Source organism: Accipiter gentilis, chromosome 2, assembly GCF_929443795.1.
Source record: "Accipiter gentilis chromosome 2, bAccGen1.1, whole genome shotgun sequence".
Lineage (NCBI taxonomy): Eukaryota > Metazoa > Chordata > Aves > Accipitriformes > Accipitridae > Astur > Astur gentilis.
This window is the reverse complement of record NC_064881.1, coordinates 53350498-53373691: the sequence shown is the minus strand read 5'-3', so window position 1 is coordinate 53373691 and position 23194 is coordinate 53350498. Positions and strand designations below refer to the sequence as shown.

The 23194-nt window shown below is 49.1% G+C and overlaps 2 protein-coding genes across 2 annotated transcripts; both read left to right on the top strand.

Moving 5' to 3' along the window:
- The first annotated feature begins 715 nt into the window (after positions 1-715).
- Positions 716-14461, top strand: TOP1MT (DNA topoisomerase I mitochondrial). The gene is made up of 14 exons (XM_049827953.1): positions 716-840; positions 1835-1950; positions 4129-4250; positions 5035-5157; positions 5643-5830; positions 6581-6725; positions 7588-7731; positions 8201-8386; positions 8972-9040; positions 10157-10271; positions 10761-10888; positions 11672-11766; positions 12474-12623; positions 13041-14461. Exons 3-14 carry the CDS (start codon positions 4185-4187, stop codon positions 13141-13143), a joined length of 1512 nt encoding a protein of 503 aa, XP_049683910.1. The 5' UTR covers positions 716-840; positions 1835-1950; positions 4129-4184; the 3' UTR covers positions 13144-14461.
- Positions 14462-21674: 7213 nt separating this feature from the next.
- On the top strand, positions 21675-22897 carry LOC126050684 (lymphocyte antigen 6E-like). Its single transcript, XM_049828882.1, has 3 exons — positions 21675-21726; positions 22215-22334; positions 22674-22897. Exons 1-3 carry the CDS (start codon positions 21675-21677, stop codon positions 22895-22897), a joined length of 396 nt encoding a protein of 131 aa, XP_049684839.1.
- Positions 22898-23194: the final 297 nt, after the last annotated feature.

Below are 23194 nucleotides of genomic sequence, written 5' to 3'. Positions count from 1 at the left end.
CAAGACAGCGGGACCCATATCAGGGAGCTGTAGAGGATATAAAGGGGCTGCATTATTTTTTTTCCTTTTGCAGCAGGGTTTGGATAACCCAGGCAAGCTTTTTGGCAGAAGAGCATGGGGAAAAGATGTGTGAGTGGGGCTGATGGATGCTGTCTTTTTTCGAGGTGACAGGAAGCAGTGGCTTTAGCCACTTGGTGTCACTCTCTCCCAGAGCACCCCAATATCTGGGGCAGAGAAGGAGCATTTAGGGGGCTGGATGCTTTGGAGCCTGTTGCAAACCCAAGCTGTGGGGAGCTGTTAGGGTGTTATCCCAGACAAGGGTGCTTGGATCTTTGGGACAGCTTTTGCGAGGCTCAGGGTGGCATGCAAAGTGGGACTAAGTAGGTTTTTTTGGTTTTGGGGGTTTTTTTTGTTTGGTTGGGTTTTTTTTGCTAAGTAATGCCTTGTTTGGGGGGACCGGAGCTTGGCACGGAGGCGAGAGGCTGGTACGTAGCATCAGCTCGATTTGCAGTAGTTTTGCCCCAAAACACGTGCAGGACTACGTTTCCCATAAGGCTGCGCTGCCCTGGCACGCGGGGGCTGCCACAGACTGGACCGCTTGGCCACGGTGGTGGCTTCTCACAGCGATGCCTCGGGCATCACCATCGCAGTGTCCCGGTGGGTAGCAGGGTGCCAGGGCGGGATGCTTGGGGTGACTTTGGGCATCCGTCAGCCTCGTTATCTCTGCGGGCGAGCGGTGGCACGTACCGGCATCTTGGCAACTCGCCGCTTGGCTGAAGGGTTCATCATCCCCGACTCACCCCCGTTTGCCTCCAGTCGGGTTCGGGCGGGCTGCAGTAGGTGAGTGCGGGTGATGCTCTGCCGGGATGGGGGATCGTGTGGGTTTGGGAGGAGAGATGAAGCCCTCGCAGCATCCTGCAAATCACTCCTGCGGCTGCCTGTCTCCGAGATGCTTTCAGCCAGGTTTTCTGTAGCTTGTTGATTTTTTTTTTCTTTAATATCTTTTTTCCCTATGTTTTCCTGGCACAGTGCACCTTTTGATGTGATTGATTTATTCCACCACGCTTCCCGTGGGGAGGAGAAAGATCGGAAATGCTTCCGGGGCACCGCTGAGCGAGAAACACTGGGGGTTTTCTTCCCCGGGATGAAATCTTGCTGTGTTTTCCCAGCAATCCTTGTTTTGGGGGTGTTTTTTGGTGGTGTTTTATTTTTTTCCAGAGATGCTGGGGTTAAGAGGTCCGTGCCAGCCAGGCTGGCGCTGAGCTGCAGGGTGCAGATCCCCTGCCTGTCCCATGCAGCCCTGTCAGCAACGCTCATCCAGCAGACTTCTTCCTTTTGCCCCTGATCTGGGTTATTTCTTTAATGCTGTTCTCCTGATCTTCAGGGTGGGTGTTTTGACTACCTTTTTTTTTAACTTTTAAAGTTTTTAAATCTTCATTTCACAGCTAAGGCTTGCAGTGACTTTAAGATTCTGTTTGCTCTGGAGGGGGGGGGAGAGGCGCATTAAAATCTTATTTGCATTAAGATCATGGGTACAAGTAGGTGTGAATGTTGTGTGTTGACTGATCCATCCCTTCGCTCTCCCCCTGCATCCCTCCATGTCACCGCACCAAGCATGTCCCCTTCCCCAGGACACCTTTCCCTAGGTTGCATTGCAGTCTTCCTTGTTTGAAAGAATGGGGAAACTGAGGCAGTAGCAGAGACAACAGGATTTCACCTGGGGTTTGTTGCAACCTTCACTGCTCACAGAACATCTTCCCAGAGTGACCTTGGGGAGAAGGTCCCAGACCCCACGTTTGGGATGCTCTCATGGGTCCCTGTGCATCTCTTCCAGGTGGGAAGAGGAGAAGAAAGAAGATGGGGTAAAGTGGACCCAGCTGGAGCACCGAGGACCCTACTTTGTCCCCCTGTACGAGCCGCTGCCTGATGATGTCCAGTTTTATTACGATGGTACGTCTGCCTTGCGATGGGACTTGGACCATGTGGAGTTCTCTGCCTGGCTGAAGAGCCGGCATCTTCTCTTATGTGCTGGGGGAAGTATTGCAACCCATGAATTTTTAAAGGGTCTAAATATCCCATTGGATAAAGCCTGAACCCTGGGTTAAAGCTGGAGGGTTTTGCACCTGGTAGCAGTTATGGGGTGACTGGGAAGCTAATGAGCTCCTGATGGTTGCAGGGTGTTTCATGCATCCCTTCCCATGTGGAGCTCCAGGATTAGGGTGCCTGCAGCTGGTTTTAGGGTGCTGTAATGCAACTAAGCATGGATTTGGGACTTGCACCTTGGCTCACAGCCTCTCCTGGCTGCAGGACATGCAGTGGTGTGGGGCTGGACCCTAAGTTTTTGGAGGGGAAGCAATGGATCTTGATGCTGTTTGCTGAAGTCCTTGCGTACCTCTTGTGAAGATGGACTGCAGGGAAAAAAAGAACAATTTTTTCGCATTGAGATGCTTTTTGGGGTTGAGCTTTAAGTCAGCTCATGCATGGTTTCCCCACAAGCTGGCAAAACGTGATTTTTGCTTTCAAGAGCTGCAGTTTGCCTGTCCCATGGCCTCAGTGACTGACACATCACTTGCCCTCCAAGACATTGCAGGGTTTGGCTGGGCTGCTCCGAGCTCCCGGTCACGGCTCCCGATGTTGTCCGTAGGGCCACTGTGCATTGCCTTACAGCACCTCAGTGCACCAGTGGAGGGGCTGAGAGATTGGCAGGATGGATCCAGGTCTCTGCCATCCTCCTTGGTTTCCCACCTTGCCTGCTTGGCTGCCTTATCCTCCCTGCTCTTGGCTCCGTTCTTGAACTGTTTTCTGACAGATCAAGGGAAGGGAGGCAAGAAGGACCTTGGGACTTGGCCAAGGGATGCTGGAGATGGGAGTGGACTGCGGTCCCATGGGGTCTTAGTTCTCCTCAGCCCCCTCACTGGGGCTTCTTATTCCTTGTGGGGCTCTCATGGGAGGAAAAAAATGGGCAATTTGGGGAAATGAGGTGTCTGGCAAGGCTGTCACCAGAGGGCACTGCTGGGACATCGATGGGGCTGTCCCAGACTTTTTTTTTCCTATTTTGGATCTATGAGGAGGAGCCCTGGCAGCTGTATGTAGTCCTGTATGTAGTCCTGCGTAGGGTTTGGACCTTCCCTGTGGCCTCTGAGCTTTTGGAGACCTATCTGTGTTGCGTGCATTTAGGCTGATGGCTTTGGTCCGGGATCTTGGGTGACGTTGGCTCGTTTGCTAAAAGGCATCACTGTTCCTGGATAAAAAAGTGTTTGTGGACAGGCAGCAGTCCCAAATAGGAAGGGACCATGGCTGAGCTGGTGGTGTGTGTAGGTGGTTGTAGGGCTGCTATAAGGCTGTGACCCACCATGCCCTGCAGTTCAGGTGGAGGTCAGGAACCTCAAACACCAGAGTGTCTGGTGCAGGTGGAATTGAACTGTCTCCTGGAGGTCTGCAGCTTTTCCTGCAGCTTGCCTAGAAAAGCTATTTCAAAGTATTGGTTTCCTAGGAAGAGCCAAGATGTTCCTTGAGTTCACGGGATTTCACTGCTCTAGCCAAAGAGCTCAGGAGAGGACAGTGGCTTTGCCACCTCCAAGAAATGATCCAAGATTCACTGGACAACCATGAGAGGCTCTTGCGTCTCTATCTGTTGCACAAATCTCAGCTTTGTGCTTCCCATGATTGCTCCATCTGGGTGGGAAAGTATTTGAGATGAAACTTCTCCAAGTGGGATCCTGGCTATTCAGCATGGTCCTGGAAGTGATCACGGTCTGAAAGCAAATCTTTGTGTTGTCCTGTGGAACCATTAGTTTGGGACTCATCATGGCATGGTGGCTGCTGAAAGCCCTGTGGCCCAGTGACCTTAACATAAATCAGGATTTCCGCTCTCCTGGAAAAGAAAATGAAGCGTGTGATTGCAGATGGGCTGTGACAGCATCCTGCTGTGCCAAGTGCTCTGGGTATTGATCCGCAGGCGAGGCTGTGCCTGGTGCAGGGAGGTGCTGAAGGCTTGCCAGTGTCTGTCCTCACCCCTTGTCCCTGTTTTGGCGCTGTGGTGAGTATGGGGACTGGCCAAAAAACTGCCTGGGGCTGTAGGGTTGTGCTGTCCCCATAACTGATGCTAAACATCCTCTCCCTCCCTAGGCAAAGCCCTGAAGCTGAGCCTGGCCGCGGAGGAAATTGCCACCTTCTATGCCAAAATGCTTGATCATGAATACACGACCAAGGAGATCTTCCAGAACAACTTCTTCAATGACTGGAGGAAGGTACCTTCCCTGTGAGGGCTTTCGTGCTGTCTGTCCTCCGCATGAAACACTCAGCATTAAACCTGTCATGCCTAGGCTGCAGCGTGGGATAGAGGGGATGAGTTTTTTTGTGGCTTAGTTCTTTATTTATGATCATATAATTATGAGATTCTATATTTTATTATTTATTTCCTTGCCTCTTGTGGGTTTGGGCTGGGGCTTGCTGTCTGCAACATCCTCGAGAGCTTCACGTTGGCACTTGTGCTCTCTCCAAGTTTTAGGGATGCCACCTAAGAAAGCAGGTGCTGGGTCTTGCAAACACCTTTGCAAATGCCTTGGGGCACATGTCGCTCTGAAGGATTAACCTCGTGGTCCCACAGCACCACAGCTCAGTCTGCAAATAAAAGCAAGACCCCTACTAGGGCGAGTTTATGTGCCCCCAAATACCTTTGGTGCTGCTTCTGCTGTCCCTGCAGGCTGCTTGCAGTCATGCTTGGGGACTGCTGCTTTCCACAGCAGAGGTTAGAGGTTGTTCCACCCCAGAACTGGCTGCATTTTGGTTTTCTGTGGGTGCAGGCTTAGGTGTCCAGGGGCAGCCTGGCCTCCTGCCATGGCAGCTTTGTCTTCCCTCGGGTGGATGTGGCTCTAGGATAGCTGGGGTGGGTGCTTTCTTCTGACTTTTTTCTGAAGAACTAGAGTGTGGGTCTTTATTTCTTTTTCTGTGAAGGAGAAGCATAGGCAGCAGCTCTGTGTCGAGTCCCTTTTGCTTCCTGGCTTTACCTAATCCCTCTTATACCTTGCTCAGGAGATGACCTCAAAGGAGCAGGAGATAATCAAGGACCTGGACAAGTGTGACTTCAGGGAGATCCACAAGTACTTTGTGGACAAAAGTGAGGCACGGAAAGCACTCTCCAAAGAGGAGAAGCAGGTGAGAGCTGTGTCCTATGACATCTGGGACTGGCTGATGTGTTTTGGGACCAGGCTGGGGTATTTTGGCTCCTGCTTGTCTCCTTTCCTTTGGCCCAGCTCTGTCTCCATGACCATCGCACCCCTCTTCATTAAGTTTATTGGCAGATGCTGCACATTTCATGGCTTTGCAGGGTACCAGTCATCCTCAGACCATGGTTTGGCATCCTGCCCTGTCCAGAGGATGGTGGACTTTGCTAAGGGGCTGGTGGCACACGGGCTTGTTCCACCAGTGTATCATGTGAGGTTTTGCAAAGTAGGTGGAGATGAGCCGTTTGTTGGGAGGGGACTTGGACCGTGTTCACCTCTTCCTCCAACCCTTTGAGCTCTGCCTTTCCAGCCTTGCTTTCTCCAGGGAAAGTTGGCATAAGCCAGGCAGATAGGCAGGCATAAGCCACGGGATTTTGGTCATCCTGTGGGATGATGGTGGCATGGTCCTCGTTTCAGAAACTGAAGGAGGAAGCGGATAAGATCCAGGAGGAGTATGGGTACTGCATCCTTGATGGGCACCGGGAGAAGATAGGGAACTTCAAAACTGAGCCGCCGGGGCTTTTCCGTGGTCGTGGTGACCACCCCAAAATGGGCATGCTGAAGAAGAGGATCATGCCAGAAGATGTTATCATCAACTGCAGCAAGTGAGTTGCCACAGGAAGAGCTGAGCCTTTGTTTACCCCAGTCGCAAAAGCAGCCGCACACCTCTTCTAGAGCTACCGTGGGGTTTTGCTATCTCCTATAATCACTGCTTTGCACCCCCTGAGGCTTGAACTCGCTGGAGCTCTTTTATCACCTCCTGGTCACCTCCAGATGTCTGTTTTGCGGTTAGGTCTGACTTTTAGTTTCTCTGGATGTACGGTGGCCAGAAAACTGGTTAGCAGCTGCCATCTCTCACTGGTGCTCCCGCTGTTCACCCAACACCAACTGCGAACACCGCGGTGCTCCTTTGGCCCCTTTGAAGAAGACAAAACTCTGTACTCATTCTCCTGTGCTCCTTTTCCAAATGAGCCATTCCTTCTCACTTTATGGGTCCCTCGTGCTGGCTGGAATTATCAGGATAGTCACTGGAGGGAGGAAAAGCAGTGATTGCGTTAAGAGCCTTTACCCTTTAAGTTATGCGAGTTGGATTGGTCTTAAACCACTCATATGAAGACATTGTGGCCTTGATTCAAAACACTCCCCACCAGCCCAGCAAGTTCTCCTGTTGTCCCCAGCATACAAAAGATAAAGGTCTGATTGTGTGGTGGAGCGATTTTGGGGGGGGGCTGTATGTTTTCTGTAAGTAATGCTGCAATGTGTTGCCCATCCTTGGCTCTCTGTGAAGAAGCAGTTTAGCTGACAACCTGTTTCTTCTTCATGGTCTGAGGGCTGCAACCCTGCTCTGCCCACAGGGACTCCAAGATCCCCGAGCCACCAGAAGGGCACAAGTGGAAGGAGGTGCGCTTCGATAACACCGTTACCTGGCTGGCCTCATGGACGGAAAACATCCAGAATACTTTGAAGTACATCATGCTGAACCCCAGCTCCAAGCTGAAGGTTGGAGTGATGCTGCTGTCGAGATGTAGCTTTTGCCTCTTGGGCCACTGGCTTTTTTGCCAGGTGGAAAGATCAGGGGAATGCAGAGATGTGGTGTGTCAGCAAAAATGTACTCCCCCCCCACCCTGAAAAAAAGGGGGTAAACTAAATTAATTGGTGTGCCATTGGGTGGTGAAGGGAAAAGGACAGAGATGATTGTTAAGCATCAAGCCTGTTCCAGGGGATGGATTGCACTGGCAGAGCCAGCCCTGAGCTGTGCTGCTCGTGTGTGTCCAGGGAAGGCTGAGAGCCAGGCAGGGGCTGAAAGGGTCAACAGGGACCAGAGTCTATGGGGTTGAATTACTTCATGTCAGTAAATAGAGTGTAGGGAGAGATGGGATCATCATCTGTAGTGACGTGGGAGGGAGGCAATGAACCCTGTGGGGAAGAAAAGGTGATTTAAAGCTATTTCCAGTCCTCAAAGCAAATAAGGAGACTGCAGGCAAGTTGGGCACAACTGAGCAAGTGCATTGTGTTAGTCCATGCTGGTGGTATCCAGGCAGCAGTGGCCATGGCCGCGCAATGCTTGACCACTTTACTCCTTGCTTGCTGTGTGCTGGCTGCTAGCTGGTGGAAAACATCTCCAGACTATGAGCAGCTCAGACTTGGCCAGGATCCCAAATCCAGCACAGCCAGTAGAGGGCACAGAAACCCTAGACGAGCTGTTTCTGCTCTGGTTTTTCCACTTACAGAGTTTTCTCAAGAAAACAAGAGGGTTTGAGCATTATTTAGATGCTGGAGGTGTTCCTAGAACAGGGTTTGACTGGTAGGGGTGGAAGGAAGATGAGGCACTTGGTGAAAATAACTCTGCCTCTCTTTCTAGGGGGAGAAGGACTGGCAGAAATACGAGGTAGCCCGGCGCTTGAAGGATGTCGTCCACAAAATCCGTGCTCAGTACCGAGCTGACTGGAAGTCCAAGGAGATGAAGAAGCGGCAAAGAGCAGTGGCCCTCTATTTCATCGATAAGGTATCTGCAGCCTCAACCTGGCCCCCAGGTCCCCCATCCCGGTTGAGGTTCGGGCTTCGCTTACTTGATCTACCTCACCTTGTAGTTAGTTTGGTGTCTGCTGGTTGTACTAGCCAGTGTTGCTCTTCATGAGGTATCTGGCAATGATCATGAAGGATGGTGACTCCTGCGTGTGTGTCTCTGCATGATGGCAGAGGCCCCACTGGAGACCTGGATAATTTTTATTCGGGGGGGGATATTTTAGGGTTTCCTTAAAGCAGTGAAATAATCGCCTGCTGGAGGCAGTCACTGCTTGGTTTCCACCAGGGTCCCAGTAGCCATTCAGTGAGGTGCTGTCCTGAAAAAACTTTCTTTTCGCCCCTCCCCCCCCCCCCCCCCCCCCCAGCCCTGGGTGTCCACATCCACTTTAATAACCTTGGAAAGAGGAATTGAAGTGGGCTGAGATGGATGACTTGCCATCTCCTTCCAGCTGGCCCTGCGAGCTGGCAATGAGAAGGAGGAAGGGGAGACTGCAGACACGGTTGGTTGCTGCTCCCTGCGTGTGGAGCACATCAAACTGCACCCCGAGCTGGATGGGCAGGAGCACGTGGTGGAGTTCGACTTCCTTGGGAAAGACTCGATCCGTTACTGCAACAAAGTGTCGGTGGAGAAGCCCGTGAGTGGGGCAGAAATGGAGGCAGGAGCTGGTGTGACAATTTGGTGCAGGGTTAGCGGGGTAGGTCGGTTCACTCGGTGGTCATCAGTCCCAAATCTGCATCTGAAACCTGTTGCAAAGATGCCTCCTGTGCTTTAACTGGGTGAGGAGGATGCCCACATCCTGACCCTGTCCTGGAGAAGGGGGAGAAACTTTGGGGTATGGCTTTCAAGGTTGTTCTAGCCCATGAACCACAAGAAAGAAGTCCTGCCTCCTGCTGGAGCATCCTCAGTTGACTGGTGGGCGTTAGGACTTGAACTGTCCTCACTGATGGTGTGGTGTTTTTTTTTTTTTGCTTTGCCCATGGGATAGACAATTTTAATGGTGGAGTGCCAGGGATAGCAGAGATGGGGGGAAAACAGCCTGTGGAACCGGTGGTTTCGAGGTCCCGGTGGCAGCCCTTGAAGTTGAGAAGGTTGGTGGTGTGGTAGGGTGTGTACTACACAAGTCTGAAATGGAGTCTATCTGGATGAGGGGGCAGATGGAGATGTCTGGGAGCAATTTGCTCCTTGTCCCTGACCAGGGCCATCCTCTCCTCCTCTTTAGGTGTTCAAGAACCTGCAGCTGTTCATGAAGAACAAGGACCCAGCAGATGACCTCTTTGACAGGCTCAATGTGAGTTGTCACCTCTAAGCTTTTGAAATGGCACTGAATGCCCAGAGGGGATAGAAGCAAACCCCAACATCCCTGGCCAGCCTACAGGCTCCCAGGCTGTGGTGCTGCATCAGTGTCATCCCTTACCCTGGTTTTAACTATCTTCCCTCCAAAAACTCCACTGTAACTGAACACCCTGTTGGGATGCTGTGATTTTTTAAAAAAAAAAATTGTTTTCTATCCTCTTTCTGAACTGGTAGCATCTCTGCTTCTTTGAACACGGGCTTGGTTGCCTGCCTGCACCCGCGAGTAACCTGTGTCCCTGCTAAGGAGATGGTTTTCTTCTTCCCTCCCCTAAATCATATGCCTGGGTGTTTTTTTTAGCCTGGGAAAGCCTGCCCACACACATGTTGCTCGGGGCATTGCTGGAGGTGTCAAGCCTCAGTTGTTCGATGCTTTCACGCCTTGGCCGAGCTCAGCAGAAGTGTGAGAGGCTGCCGGAGCACAGGGGTGCTGGAGAGATGTGCTGCAGCCTTCCCTCCTGAGCCAATCCACTGTACAAACCTCCTCCCTCCTCTTCCTCAGTATGGGATATGGGGTGCTGTTCCCCCTCTGTTCCCCCATGTTCCCCCTCTGCCTGCATCCCCTTCAAAGCCACTTGCCCGTCTTTCCTGTGAAAAGGCTGCTCCTCTCTGATTCAATAGGATTTATCTGTGATAGGCTTTCTTGGTACAAATAAGGCTTCCTCCAAACCCCAGATGTCTCTTCTTAGCATCTTCTATTTGCAGTCTGACTGCAGCCCCATGTGGTCCATAGAACAGAGAATATCGTACGTGATAAGGGTGAGATGTAATATTGGATGCGAGATTTGTCCTCTTGGATGTAAACAGGCAGAAATTGTTGACTTCCAGGGAAAATCTTTGTGGGTTTAGGTGGAATTTGTGCCAGTTTTTGGTAGATCAGGGCCTGACCCAACAAGTAGATCTGCATTACTACACAAGATTTATTTCTTTTTTAATGCCTAATTTGGTTGCTTGGGTAGAAGATGGTCTGAAAAGCGAGTGCTTTATTGTCCTGGCTTCTGCTTGTTCTCTTCCTTCCTTTCTCCTTGACTTTCTTCTGTCTTCCTTCCTTCAGACATCCATCTTGAACAGACACCTCCAGAATCTGATGGATGGTTTGAGTGCCAAAGTGTTCAGGACCTACAATGCCTCCATCACCCTGCAGGAGCAGCTCAAGGCGCTCACTAACTGTGAGTTACTCACAGCGTTTGTGGTATCACCAGCTGCATCATGTGGCCAATGGGCTCAGCGATGTCCCTCCATTGCCTTGGGGTCCCTAGAACTGCTTGCCCCTCCTCGGCAGGTGATACACCATGTTGTAGGGTGGTATGGAACTTACGGGGATATGCATCAGGTTGGGAATCATGCTGAGTGAGAAATAGTTACCTGCTCAGCGATAGTCTGACTAATTGATAGCAGAGATGGGAGTTTCTCCCCCCCCCCCCCCCCTTCCTTGCATTGCTGGTTGCTTGCATTATTTTTGCCTGCCTTGGGTACGCGAGTGATGAGGCACAGTATCAGTTTCAGTGATGCTCAAGTGTTTTTTACCAATTTCCATAACCAGTATTGGTCTTCCCTGACAAAGGATGGGAAAGGCAAACAACTTGTTGTTCTGGTCTGTTCCCTGCCTTCCCCAAGTCCCAGAAAGGAGACATAGTGATGCTTCTGTTTATTTCCAGCTGAAGACAGTGTTGCAGGAAAGCTCCTCTCCTACAACCGAGCTAACAGAGCTGTGGCCATCCTATGCAACCATCAGAGGTCTACACCGAAAACCTTTGAAAAGTCGATGCAAAACCTCCAGACCAAGGTGAGACAGACCAACCTGAGAGCCCCCAGACCTGATCTCACCTCTGATTATTTTTTTGGGGGAGGGGGGTGGCAGGATAGGGAGAGGGAGTGTGAATAACCTGATGCCTAAAGGGATCACATTGATCAAGCGTGGCAGGGGGTGAACCAGGAATAGTGGCTTTTTTAATCAGTGCAGAGACATCAGTAACCCAGGGATAGAAGGGGATGGGGTAAGTTCAAATGCTGGATGAAGCACGCATGGCGCAAAGTTTGGTTTGGTTTTTTTGTCTTTTTTTGTTCTCATCACTTGGTGTCTACAAACCAAGCTGGGTGCCTTTTGTGGTGGTACAGCTTTAACACAGTTGGCTTGGGACCAGGGAAATTGTTTTTTTTTCCCATCTGGCTGTTTGCAGGAAGACCAGTTGAAATTTCACAGGTCTGCTATGGAAATACCTCAAGCTACCACTTTTAATTGTCCTCAGCTTTTGTTCACACTCTGCTGGTGAGCTTGGGACTTTGCAAAGGGCTCCAGCACTGTCACGAGGCAGTCGGTCTCAGGCAGTTGTGCAAGATGAACAGATAAGAGCCGCAAGTATTTCTGGTATCGGTGCTGTGAGGATTTTCAGCAAGATGCTAAGAAATGCTTGAGCTCCAGCAGATGCTGCAGGGGCAAGGTGTGGGGGCTGGAGTAAGGCTGGTACGAAATTGAGGAGTGGTGTGGCAAATGAAAGGGAAAGAGGGTGGCAGCCAAAACCTCCAAGGAGGACAGGAGATTGGGCTGACTTTGTATTTACCTTCCCAGATCGATGCCAAGAAGCAACAGGTTGAGGAAGCCCAGCAAGAGCTGAAAAAAGCTGAAGATGCGTTTGAAGACACAAAAGATGCCAAAGCAGAAGCGTGAGTGACTCTTCCTTACAATCTTCTTTTGCAGAGGGATCTCTGTGCCCTATGGATCCTACAAATGCCATGGTGCAAAGGATGTCTAGCTTGAGGTTGGAGCTGGGGATACACAGACTGGCCTTGATGCATTTTTTCTTGTGCGGCACTTGGAGGGTGGACTGTGGCCTATCTGATCTCTGCAGTAGTCATTGCATGGGGGCTGTCCAAATTTGCTCCTCTCTCCCAGAGCCTAAATGTGATTTCCTGGTCAGAGACAGGAGGAGGCTAGAGGAGAGAAACAAGGCTTGTTTCTTATGTTTTACTCTGGGGTTTCTTGTTTTCTGCTCGTGCCCTGTGTTGGTGAGCTGTAGAGCAGATTGTCAGAGATGGTCGTTGCTCCTGGAGCCTGGATTTGAGGGAGACTGTCTTTGCTGGATGCTGGCTTTTGTGCTTGCCCAACCTTTATAAAAAAGTGTCTTATCAGGTCAAAGTACTTGAGAAATAGGTTAGTGCTGAATGGCGTCTTTGACTCTGCTGTTCTAGACTATTTCTAGGCTCAGGCCTTATAGAACTTGACGTGAGTGTAGAGACTACTCTGAAGTGAAGCTCATTGGCTTCCCATCAGGCTCCCATGCCACAGCAGACCAGGAGAACCACTCTGTATTTTACCTCTTACTGCTTCTTTTCCCCTTTAACATGCTGTGTTGCTCTTTCTCTGGCCTCAGCAACGTGGAGAAGAAAAAGAAGCTGTTGAAGCGGCTGGAAGAGCAGCTGGCCAAGTTGAACGTCCAGGCCACAGATAAGGAGGAGAACAAGCAGATAGCTCTGGGCACGTCCAAGCTGAATTACTTGGACCCCAGGATTACCATAGCTTGGTAAGTCTTGGGCATGCTACGGGGCAAGTGTTCCTTTAGAGACATGTGGATCACCTAGCCCTGCCTGGGGAGGGGGATAAACACATGCCTGAGCCTTTGGGGGAAAGGAATAAACTTTGTTTCTGCCTAGAGAAACCTGCCCAAGTCCTGGAGATGCTGGGGGAAGCCAGCAAAATCCAACGCTAAGGTTTCCCTTGCTGCAAATAACTGTTTGCAGGATATTCCTTCCTCGGGGCAAGATGGGGTCGCTTTGCATGTCTTTATCGGCAGTGGCAGAAAGTTAATTTCTTAAGGAGCTTGGGGCTAAGGAGTTTGCATGTGTGAAGGATGCCGCATCCCAAGCGGAGAGGACCGCTGTGGTGGGATCAGAGTGGGATGGGTAGCACATCCCCCACTGCTGTCCTATGGTCTGTACAGGTGCAAGAAGTTTGGTGTGCCCATTGAGAAGATCTACAACAAGACACAGAGGGAGAAATTTGCCTGGGCGATCGACATGGCCGACGAGGACTTTGAATTCTGAGACAGTGCCTTTCATGTTACTTTGTGCTCGTTTGGTGCTGTTGGAAACTTTTTTTTACGTGCCGCTGCAGTCATGGCAGGGGTAGGGCTGGGAGGTTATCTAATGGAAGTTTGATATGGGTATTTTCTGCCTTTTCTGTATACAAAAGAAAACAGGGTTTCTAGTTGAAACAGGTATTGTTGACTTGTGACACTCATCCTGACCGCAGTGACTTTGATGTGAACTTTTAATTCTTCTGCAAAGTTGCCAAGTGCTTTGGATCTTTTCTTTCCTCCTCCGGAGTCTGGGAAGAAGATTGAATGAGAGCCTTAATTGTGCTGATAAACAAGATTAGATCTAATCCTATCTCCTTGATGTAGTGGAGCTGTGCTGCCCTTTTCAGACTCTCTGAAGTGGCTTGTTGGGGAAACACAAGGCAATGACAGCACTGAAACAGGCAGCTGCAGCGTTAAGACCTGGCCTTGGATCAGGGATGCACTGGGAGGAAGTGAAAAATCTCAGGGTTTTATGTGGCAGGGTATTTTGCGCCCTTTCACCTTCAGGAGAGGAGAAAATGGTGCAATTGCACACGTGTAATCAAAATTGAAAAATGTTGTGGGAGGGAGAGAGAATGTCATGGCAGGAGAAGGAAGGAGGGGAAGATGCTGGATTCAAAAGCAGGTTTCACATGGGAGGGATGAAATTCATCTTGGCATGAGTGAAGTGTACTTTAATCACCCCTGTGTGGTTAAACCTTGGTCTGAGAGAGGACATCTCATCTGAGGCCATGCTTTCTTTCCCCTACTTGCTTCACTTGGCTCTGTCAGCTCACTGTATCCACAGCAGAAACTAAACCATCCAGCCCCAGATCTAGCACTGGGAAAGGATGATGCTGGCTGTGGGGCTGGACCAGACTACGGTGAGATGCGAACGTGCTGAGGAGTGGTACCCAATCTTGCTGGAGCAATGCCTGCGTGGGATGACAGCTTCGTCATCAGGCTGCATCCTCCCCAGTCTGCTCCCGCTGGGCATGGAGCAGGCAGGGACCGATAGCATCAACTACTGGTGCTTGCTGCCTAATTGGCTGCTTTTCAGAGAGGGGAAAAAAAAGTGATATCAGCATGTACCTGGCAACAGTTAGCCTACATACCAGTGAATCTCAGGTGTAAGCAAGCTGTTGCTTTGGCAGCAAAGCCTTCTGGCATCTCAGGGCTGATGTTCAGGTCGCTGTAGTCCAAAGCTCTCAGTGCTTCCCATGTGTTCATTTACAGCCACTTGTTCTTGTGTTTATTGCTATTTTGGTTGGAAGTCAGGTACTTGAAATGCATTTCATTAAAACTGGAAGTGATTTTTTTTTTTTTCTGAGTATTGGTGATTGGAGGCTTTTTGCAACTCAGCCAGGATGCGGTTCTGCTGTGAGCTGATGTGCAGAGGTCTGAGCCAGGGCTCAGGCTCTATAATGGGGTCTGTGTATGCTCAGTTGTCTGCAGGGGATTAGGTGTGATAGAAAATCCTTTGCCTTCCAGCAAAGAGCCTGCCTGTAGATCTCAAAAACCATTTGTTCTTGATCCCTAAGGGCCCTTATGCAAAACTGAGCCACCAAAATTGAATTGCTGTATAATAGCAGAGTCATGACAATTGTAAGGGGGGGAAATACATGGGTGAAGCCAATGCTGTTTTATCTCAGGTCTGCACTGGGGTGTGCTCCACCACTTGGCTGAGATGTCACAGCTTGTGAAGCCCTAACTGGACTGTTTCTGCAAGCCCCAAGAGCTCTCATTGGTTTTAATAATGCAACTGACTCCTAAACCAGGGATCTAAATCAATCTGAATGGTGGCAAGTTTTATTTTTCTGGCAAAGGTAGACCAGTTATCAGCTGCGCAAGCAACGGGCAGGAGCTGCCAAGCATGCCTTGACCTCTGTGTTGGATTTCTACTTGTGAAACAGAAGTAACCAGTTTGGTCCCAATAGATGGAGATGTTTTTCTGCTCACCCTGCTAAATGCTTTCTGGCTTTCAAAAGAGGTTAAAGCAAATATTTGCCACTAACTATGGTGGAAAGTTTGTTCCATCCCAAATAAGGGAGTAATTCCAGCCAAGCCCCTAGTGAAACAGTGCTCCTGGATTCCAGCAGCAGAAAATGGGAGCAAGATGCAATTAGATGAGCACTATGGGTGTTTTCATTAACCAATAGTTTGGGGTTTCTTTTTAAGTATTTCCTAGAGAAAAAAGACTTGCAAGCACAATGTGAGAGAAAGGAGCTGCATTAGGAGGAGCAGCTGCAGCAGTTTGAACAGCTGCTGGGGGAAGCAGTGGAAAAATCGCCCCAGAAAGCAAATCCTACTGCAGCTTTGGGGGGGAAATGAGTAAATTGATCCTTGGCCTCTCTTCCAGCAGGTTCCCATCAGTGCTGTGATCCTCTGCTGGGTTAATGGGGTGGAAAGGCTGGGTAATTGCTGTCCCACATGGTCCTGTCTGTCCTCACCCTGTTTTTGCTGTGATGGAGGATCCACAAATTGGGTGCTGGCAATATTTCACACTTACAGGGCTGTGTTTTCCTCAACAGCATCCCTGGCTCTATCAAAGCATCATGCTTGGAGCAAACTGGAGGAGATTTGACTCCAGTGAGAGCTCAGCTAACGAAACTGAAGGTCTTGTGCTGCAGCAAATGAGGGTGGGGCCAGGCTGGCAGATGGGCTCTGGTGCTCTGGAAGTCAGGGCTGCAAAGGTCTGCCAGTGTCAGGTAATCAGTAATTAATGGCTATTCTTTAGGAGCTTAAATGAAGCATCTTTTTTCCTAAAGGATGTTACCCTGGATTGTATCGCTCTGTGAACCAGTTCTGTGGGGCTTGACCATTTCTGTCAAAGCTCAGTGAAATCAAGGTTGGAAGCCCAAGTGCATGGGAGGTATGAAGGAAAAGCAAGGTGGGGAGTTCACGTGTTTTACCAGGTATCAAATAACCCATACTGGGGTGAGTAACACAATGTGTTTGAAATAGATAAGCTTTAAAGAGAGGCTGGTATGTCTGGGGGGGTGTCCTCCTGGCTCTTGGCCGTAAGCAAGAGATACAGGTTTGAGAAGTTGAGCTACTCGAACTCAATTGATATCACAGTGGCATGAAGCAGCAGTCTGGCCCAATGCCCAGTCTGATGGGGATCTTCCACTGCTTGGGACCCTGCGGAGCAGGATCATGCCCCCATCACAGACACCTCTGAGAGCAGAATCCTTCTCCCAGCCCAAAAGTTTGGGGTTATTTGGTGACTCCAAGCAACACTGGCATGCTCAGCTGAACCCTACCTGCCTTGGTGTCCCTACCTGCCTTGGCCCTTCTAGGGGTGTTTTGAACTCAGCTTCTCCAACAAAGCGCCTTTTGTGTAGGCACAGAAAAGCCTGTGCTTTGCCAAAGATATGTAGTAGCCTAAAGTCAAGATACTAGCATTTTTGCCAGTATTTGACTAGTAAAATGCAAAGTCAAAGGTTTAGCATTTTTCCTTTGCAATTACTTTTTTTATTTTGAAGGGGAAAAAAAAAAGTTGCAAAAAGGGAAGATCTGGTTTCAGGCAAAACCAGAAGTGGTACCTTCCCCTGTAACTTCTTGGGTTACTAATGTGCTTTTTTGTAAAAGCCTGTTGTTCATATTGGCTGGGAGGAGACCTCAAGGCAAATTTACCAGGAACAAAGCTTGACTGCTCACTCTGATACTGGGATGGGCTCAGGGCTGCTCTAGTTACATAATGATGCTTTTAAAAAAACCTTCTGGGGGCTGGAGAATTTGTCTCCCTGCCTTCAGGATGGGGATGTCCCGAACTGTGTGATGGCACAGGACAGGTCTGATACTGGGGCTGATAAGATAAACCTCTGGGTGGTAGGAGGTAGTGAGAAGTTCCTCTCGTCTTGCTTTGGCATCTGCTGTCCATGCCTTGGCCTCTTCCTAGAAATGCTGAGGTTGGGTCGGTTTCTGGAGGGCTTGAGCCCAACCTCCTGCACAAAGGAGGGCCAGCCTTGGTTGCATTGCTCAGGGCCTTCTCCAGCCAAATTTCAGTATTTCCAGGGAGGGAGATTCCTCCACCATATCTCAGGGTCCCTGTTTTGGCAATTAATTACTGACCTGGCAAACTTTTTTTTCCTTATCTGATTGGAATTTCCCTTTATGCATCTTGTAACTGGCTGATTGTCCTTTGTGTACCTGTGAGGAGAGTCTGGCTCTGGTTTCTCTGTAGCTACTTCCCCATTAAACAGCTGAAGGTAGCAACTCCATCCCCGCCTTAGCCTGCTCCCCTCCAGCTTGCCCTGTTACTTGGGTCATTCAACCCCGCATCTGGGACTTTTGCTGAACTTCATGAGCTTCACTTTTCACCAAACACCAGCCTGCTGAGCCTCAGAGGGATGTGGTAGGAGCTTGTGGCTGAAGGAGGTTAGGACCATCTCAAGCCATAGCTTGAGGGTGTACAAGCAATCCCTTTCCCTGCATAAGAAGTTGTTTGAGCAGCTGGAGGCTCCAGTGGGGCTCCATCCCTGCTTGTTGCTTCTGTACCAGCAACCTGAAGAGATGGGAATATAAAGCCTGCATGTTGGCACCTTTTGCAGACCCTGAAACCCTTAGAGCTGCACTCATCAGAAACCTTTCCACGTTGTGCTTTCTCCTGGGGATGAGTCAAGCTCTTGATGCGCAGCCAACAGATTATTGATCCTCGTTGATGGAGAAAAAAAAAAAAGCATCAGCCTCCTGTTTCCCAGAGGCACTTTCTATAGTGGTGGGATCTGGCAGTGCTGCTCCCCTGCCCATCAGGGCTCCATGGGGTGAGGAAGGGGTCCTGGCAGGTGATCTGAGGAAGGGCAGTCATCAAAGCTGCTTAGCTGCTCTTTCATCTGCTTAATGACGGGGCCTTTGCTCACCTGTAGGTGGTTTGGGAGAGATGGGCTTTTGGCTGATTCATCTTAATTGGTGCAGAGAGGGAAGTGGGTGTGATAAACTCCTGGCTAAGGAGGGTTTGCTCTTGAACTGCTGCTTATGCTCTGCTCCCTGGTGAGTGCTCAGATTAAGGGGAAAACAAAGCAGCTGTAGTCTAGCAGACATGTGAGAGGTGGGAAACCCCTGTGGGGATGTGAGAGAGAAATGTGAAGGGCTTCCAGAGGGTTTTTCCTCCCTTGCCTTCTTCCTTGAGGTATGATGTTTCAAAAACTGAAAAAAACCTGGGAAAAATAGAACAAAAACTTTTGTCAATAAGCAATGAGAGGAAAAGGGTAAAACAGCATTTAAGTTGAGACTATCACTGCTGTGCTTCAGACCTTCTGCCTCTGAACACAACGAATGGAGGCATTTCCTTTCCAAAGCGGTTCAGCAGGAGAGAAGATCACGTCTGTGGTTTGGCATAAATAGAATATGTGCTTAAGGAGCTTCCTGGATTTACACAGTTGTACTCTGTGTCTGTCAACGGTCAGCCAAGTTAGGGCTGCTGTAAAGTAAGCTCAAATTTGGACAGATATCTGTGTCCGTGTTTGCAAATGTGGCACTGCTGATGCCAAGGAGAGTGGCTGCAAAGGAAAGCAAATGATTAACCCATGAGAAATTGGATGCCTGTGATAAAATGAAGGATGGTCTAATGAGGGGCAGAGGAAGGGCTTCCAAGGCAAGGATAAAACTCCAGGATATCAGGTTTGTGCCCTGTGAAGGGGAACTCCTGGCACTTGTTCCATGCAGCTGTGGAAGGGGAACGGCTGCCTATCGTGGGTGTCCTGCAGCGAATGAGTAGGTGATATATAGGCTGGTTCTTCCTATGGCTTCTTTTTAGCCATAGTAGTGATATTTTTGACTGGCTGAGCACATGTGTTATTCAAAAGAAAATGATGACTCAGGAAGAGCTCAGCTCAGCCAAGCTTGTCCCAAGCGCTGAGAATGTCTGCTCCAGCCCTTAATCCTGAGCTGCTGCAAGACGGGGCATGAGCAATTCCAATAAATTACTTAATATTCTTAATCCAAGTCTGGATTAGGCTGCAATTATAAGCGATGGGCTTGACTCAGAAGTAAGTCTTTGAATAACTGCTTTCACGGCTGCAGGAAGGCTCATAAATTCCTTCTGTTGCCTTGAGCCTGAGAAGACCGTGATGCGAGGTCTCTGCAAACTGACGTAGCTTTCAGTGGTGCCCTGGGGTTGCCCTGTATTGCTGGAGGGATGGTGGAGCAGATAGCTGATGCCTTTCAGAAAAAATGCTGTGTTTCTAGCTTGGTGGATTGCATCCAGACTGCCCCTTCTTTTGTAATCACGGCAGATTATTTACCTGCCAAGGTGGGACAGACAAGGAAGTCTCTAATCCCTTCCCACAGGTCACCTATACATAAATGAGCTCTTTGGTTGTTGTTTTAAAGCTGTTCTGTGTAATCTCTTCCATCTATTTCTCAAGCTATAGCTGGACTCTTCAACTCCTGAAGGCTTAGTTTGCCAAAATGGAAGAGAATGGTGTGGCAATTATTGCAACTGGTTTTAATTAGGGCTTACATTTCCTTCTTGGTAGTCCCCCAGGCAGGAACAGTTCCTGACTTTCTGTAGTTCATTCCTGGTGCTGCAAACCCTAATTCTGTTGGAGGCAAGACCTGGAGGAGTTAAATCTCCACCACCCCCTCTCCTGTGCGTCCTTGGACCCAGCACTGTCCCCACTTCTGCATGCAGACGGATTCCCCACAAAACCAGGCATGGGATGACTCTGAGTGCCTGCAAAAGCAAATTCTGCTGGCTGCCTTCCCAGGAGTGAGATTTGAAGGCAGTGAGGAGAGGTAAAGAACTGGACTCAGCAGGTCTAGCCACTCTTCCTAGCCCAGGCATGTGGCATAATCCTATTATTTTATTTTACTTTTTTTTTGTATTGGGCTTCTCTTCCATTGGCACCTTGTATGGGATAACTACAGCCTCACGTCTCATCCAGCTTTCTGCTTCATCCCCATGTCTTTCATGGGGGGGTCACCAACCCCAGCTTTGTCCTCATGTAGTGATGTGTGCCACTTGCAATGGGGTCTTGGCAATGCTGGCAAAGAGCCGAGCATCTTTGCAATTTGGCATGCAGTCTGTGGGTCAGTTACAGCTCCTTTCGTGATGTCCTCCTTTGTTGCTCTTAGTTATGTTTGGTTTAGTTCCACCTCCCTAAAGCCAGCTGGGCAGGCTTTGCAGCATGGCCCCTTTAGCAAGCAACATGCCTGGACTGTAGCTGCTCAACCCTTGACTCTTACTGTGCAAATAAGTTCTTTTTCTTTTTCTTTTTTTTATATTTTCACCTTTGAAAGACCTTCTACATGAAGTTGTGCTGAGTTGTCCTCATAGTGCCTTCCTGTGTGCTGGGAAAAAACCCAAACCACACCACCACAAAAAAAAAAAAAAAAAAACAAAACCAGGAGATATAATTTAGTAAATAAACCAGAGAACAACTCAATCTAGTTTTCCCCCTTTGAAAGTCTAAGACAAGATGGTTTGTTATCCCTAAGCACTTTAATTTGGTATGGCCATTGCTAGTAACAGTCTGTAAGCTTTGTACTGAGGTTGCAAGACCTCAGGATTGAGGCTTGCTAGGTTTGCTTTAACTGAGCTTGTCTTGACCTGCCTGAGGCTTTTTTTTACTTAACTTGGCTGAGCGGTAAGAGCAATTTTTCTAATTGACCAAGTGGCTATGGCTAATTTGTTTTGCTTTTGTGTATCTTTATATAATGCAGCTGTAAGTTTATACAGGTAGTAGTAACAAGCCATTATTCTGTGTAGAATGAGGTATTTATGACTCTGACCCAAGGACACAGTATAGAGAAATGTTAAGATTTCAGTTATACTAATATATATATATACACACACACATACATGGTGTGCTTTCTTTTTGCCATGCTCCTACCACAACCTCAAAATACCATCTTATGGGCATCTTTCTCCTGGCCTTTCTCTGGTTCTTGTGGGCTTCCCTGATCTTGCTGGTACCACGCCAAGCTTCGAGTTGTGGTAACGGAGGTGGTAGATCAGCGCTTGGGCCAAGTCACTGGAAGGAAATCTGCATAGCCACAGCGGAAACAAGCCTTCCCAGTGCTAAACCCAAGACTCCAGGCCTGACTGGGCAATGAAAGATGGGGGTACTGGTCCTCAAAGAGTGGATCCTCCTTGCTGGCCTCAGCACGCATATCCCCTTTTCTCTAGGACCAATGCAGAGCATGCAAGTCCAAGAATCCTCATCCCCCTTCTTAGGTGGCCTTCTTTTCTCCTAGGTTGATCACCCCTTTCTACCTACCTTCTATCTCCTGCCTTCTTTCAAAGAGGAACCACCGCTATCAGTAGCGGCTGCTTTCCTTTTAGCTTATTTTGAGATATTAAGTAGCATTCTCGGACAAAGGCAACGCACAAAACTCAAACAGCAGATGTGAGCACTGGGGTCCTGCGAGGCTCTGCAAGTACGTGTCAGCCCCATGGTGCAAGACATGGGTTGACCTGTGTCAGCTTTTGGATCAGCTGCTTTCCCAGCTAGGACTCCACAGAGGGTTGGGACCTGCTTCCTCTGAAGACCATGCAGGCAGAGAAGAGAAGAGATGAGGGCTCTTCTGATAGCATGTCTGGCTACTGTCTTCTGCGTGGATGTTGGTGAGTTGTTCAGGGTTGCTGCAAGGCTTGGGCTGGGATGGAGAGAGGTGGCATTTTCTGGGGAGAAGCCATATCTCTAACTTCTAAGTCCAGTGGTCTTTAAGAAGTCGGTAGCTTTGAGCTAAAAACTGAGTGCAACCTTCACATCCTTCTGGCTCTGTGGCCATTTGCTAAATATATATGTAAACATATATGTAATGAGGTAGTTGAATATCAACATCCACAGAAATCCTCTGCTGCCCACTCACCTGGAAGGAGGGTTTTTCTACAGTAAATTAGTTTTTTCTACAGTGAACTGTAGAAGGGTTTTTCTACAGTGTGTTTAGCAATTTGGGGTGTGGGATAGTACAAGGGGTGGAACTGCCCTAGCCAAATCCTCTATGTCTTATTCTATGTCCTGTGGCCCACGTGAGGATAGGAAGAGGTCCATTTGTGAAGGAGTTTCTTGCTTTGATCTCATGCAAATCATTTCTGTTCCCCTCCCGTAGCCAACTTGCTGACGTGCCTCACCTGTAGCAATCAGATTAGCAACTCGGAGTGCCTGAAGGCTTCCCCATGTGCCAAAAATGACACAGCCTGCATGACTACAGTTGTGAAGATAGGTGCTGGTGAGTCCTGCTGCCATGAACTGCCTGGCTTGTGACCTCCCAACCCTGCTGCCCAATGTTCCTGTGTGTCCCAGCCCTGCTCTCAGTGGGTCTGTGTCCTTTCCCCCCTCTGTTCCAGTGCACTCAGGTCTAAAACATTCCCCATCCACGGGAGAACTTGAATAGTGCTGGGTTACAGCCTAATTATTTCTTCGCTTGAATAGCGAGGCAGAGGGTAGTTGAAGGAACACCATAACCTGTATAGACTTGGGTGATTTCGCATGCTGCTTACACAGTAAAGTCAGGATTTGCCCTTGGAAGAAAGATTCACAGATTGGTTTTATTTGACTTTTTATCCAGGCACTCAGCAACAGAAGTTGATCAGCAAAACCTGCGTTTCAAACTGTGTTAAGTTTCAAGACTTTTACGAATGCTGCAGTCAGGACAACTGCAATCACAACAGTTATTCCCACAATCTCTCTTCCTATCCCACAATCTCTGGGATGAGACCTCCTGTAGAGGCGCTGGGAGCTGCAGTTCTGGTCAGTGTTACCAGACCCCTTCTCTGGACTGGACTGGGATGAGGTCCCTATTGAATAACACTTGAAAGCTTCTTAACCCATCCTGGTCGCCCAGAACCTGCAGTTGGTTTGCCCATCTGTCCCCAGAACATCTTCTGAACATCTGGTGTTCAGGCATGGAAAGGCCAGTCTGAAGCTAGCTTGAGCTTCATAGAGAAGTGATCCCTCAGTTATTCTTTTATAGCTTCTCACGCACCAGGACTCTGCAGCCACCACTAAAATAAATAAATAAATGTCTTGGAAATTTCTGCTGAGAGCTGACTCACAGCAGGGCTGGGGTTTTGCAAGCAGCATGGTTGG

Coding starts and splice junctions, on each gene's coding strand:
- TOP1MT (XM_049827953.1), top strand. CDS start 4,185: ATGCTTGATCATGAATACACGACCAAGGAGATCTTCCAGAACAACTTC. Junction 7,732..8,200: donor CCCTCTATTTCATCGATAAG/GTATCTGCAGCC, acceptor ATCTCCTTCCAG/CTGGCCCTGCGAGCTGGCAA. Junction 12,624..13,040: donor CCCAGGATTACCATAGCTTG/GTAAGTCTTGGG, acceptor TGGTCTGTACAG/GTGCAAGAAGTTTGGTGTGC.
- LOC126050684 (XM_049828882.1), top strand. CDS start 21,675: ATGAGGGCTCTTCTGATAGCATGTCTGGCTACTGTCTTCTGCGTGGAT. Junction 21,727..22,214: donor TGTCTTCTGCGTGGATGTTG/GTGAGTTGTTCA, acceptor CCCCTCCCGTAG/CCAACTTGCTGACGTGCCTC. Junction 22,335..22,673: donor AGTTGTGAAGATAGGTGCTG/GTGAGTCCTGCT, acceptor CTTTTTATCCAG/GCACTCAGCAACAGAAGTTG.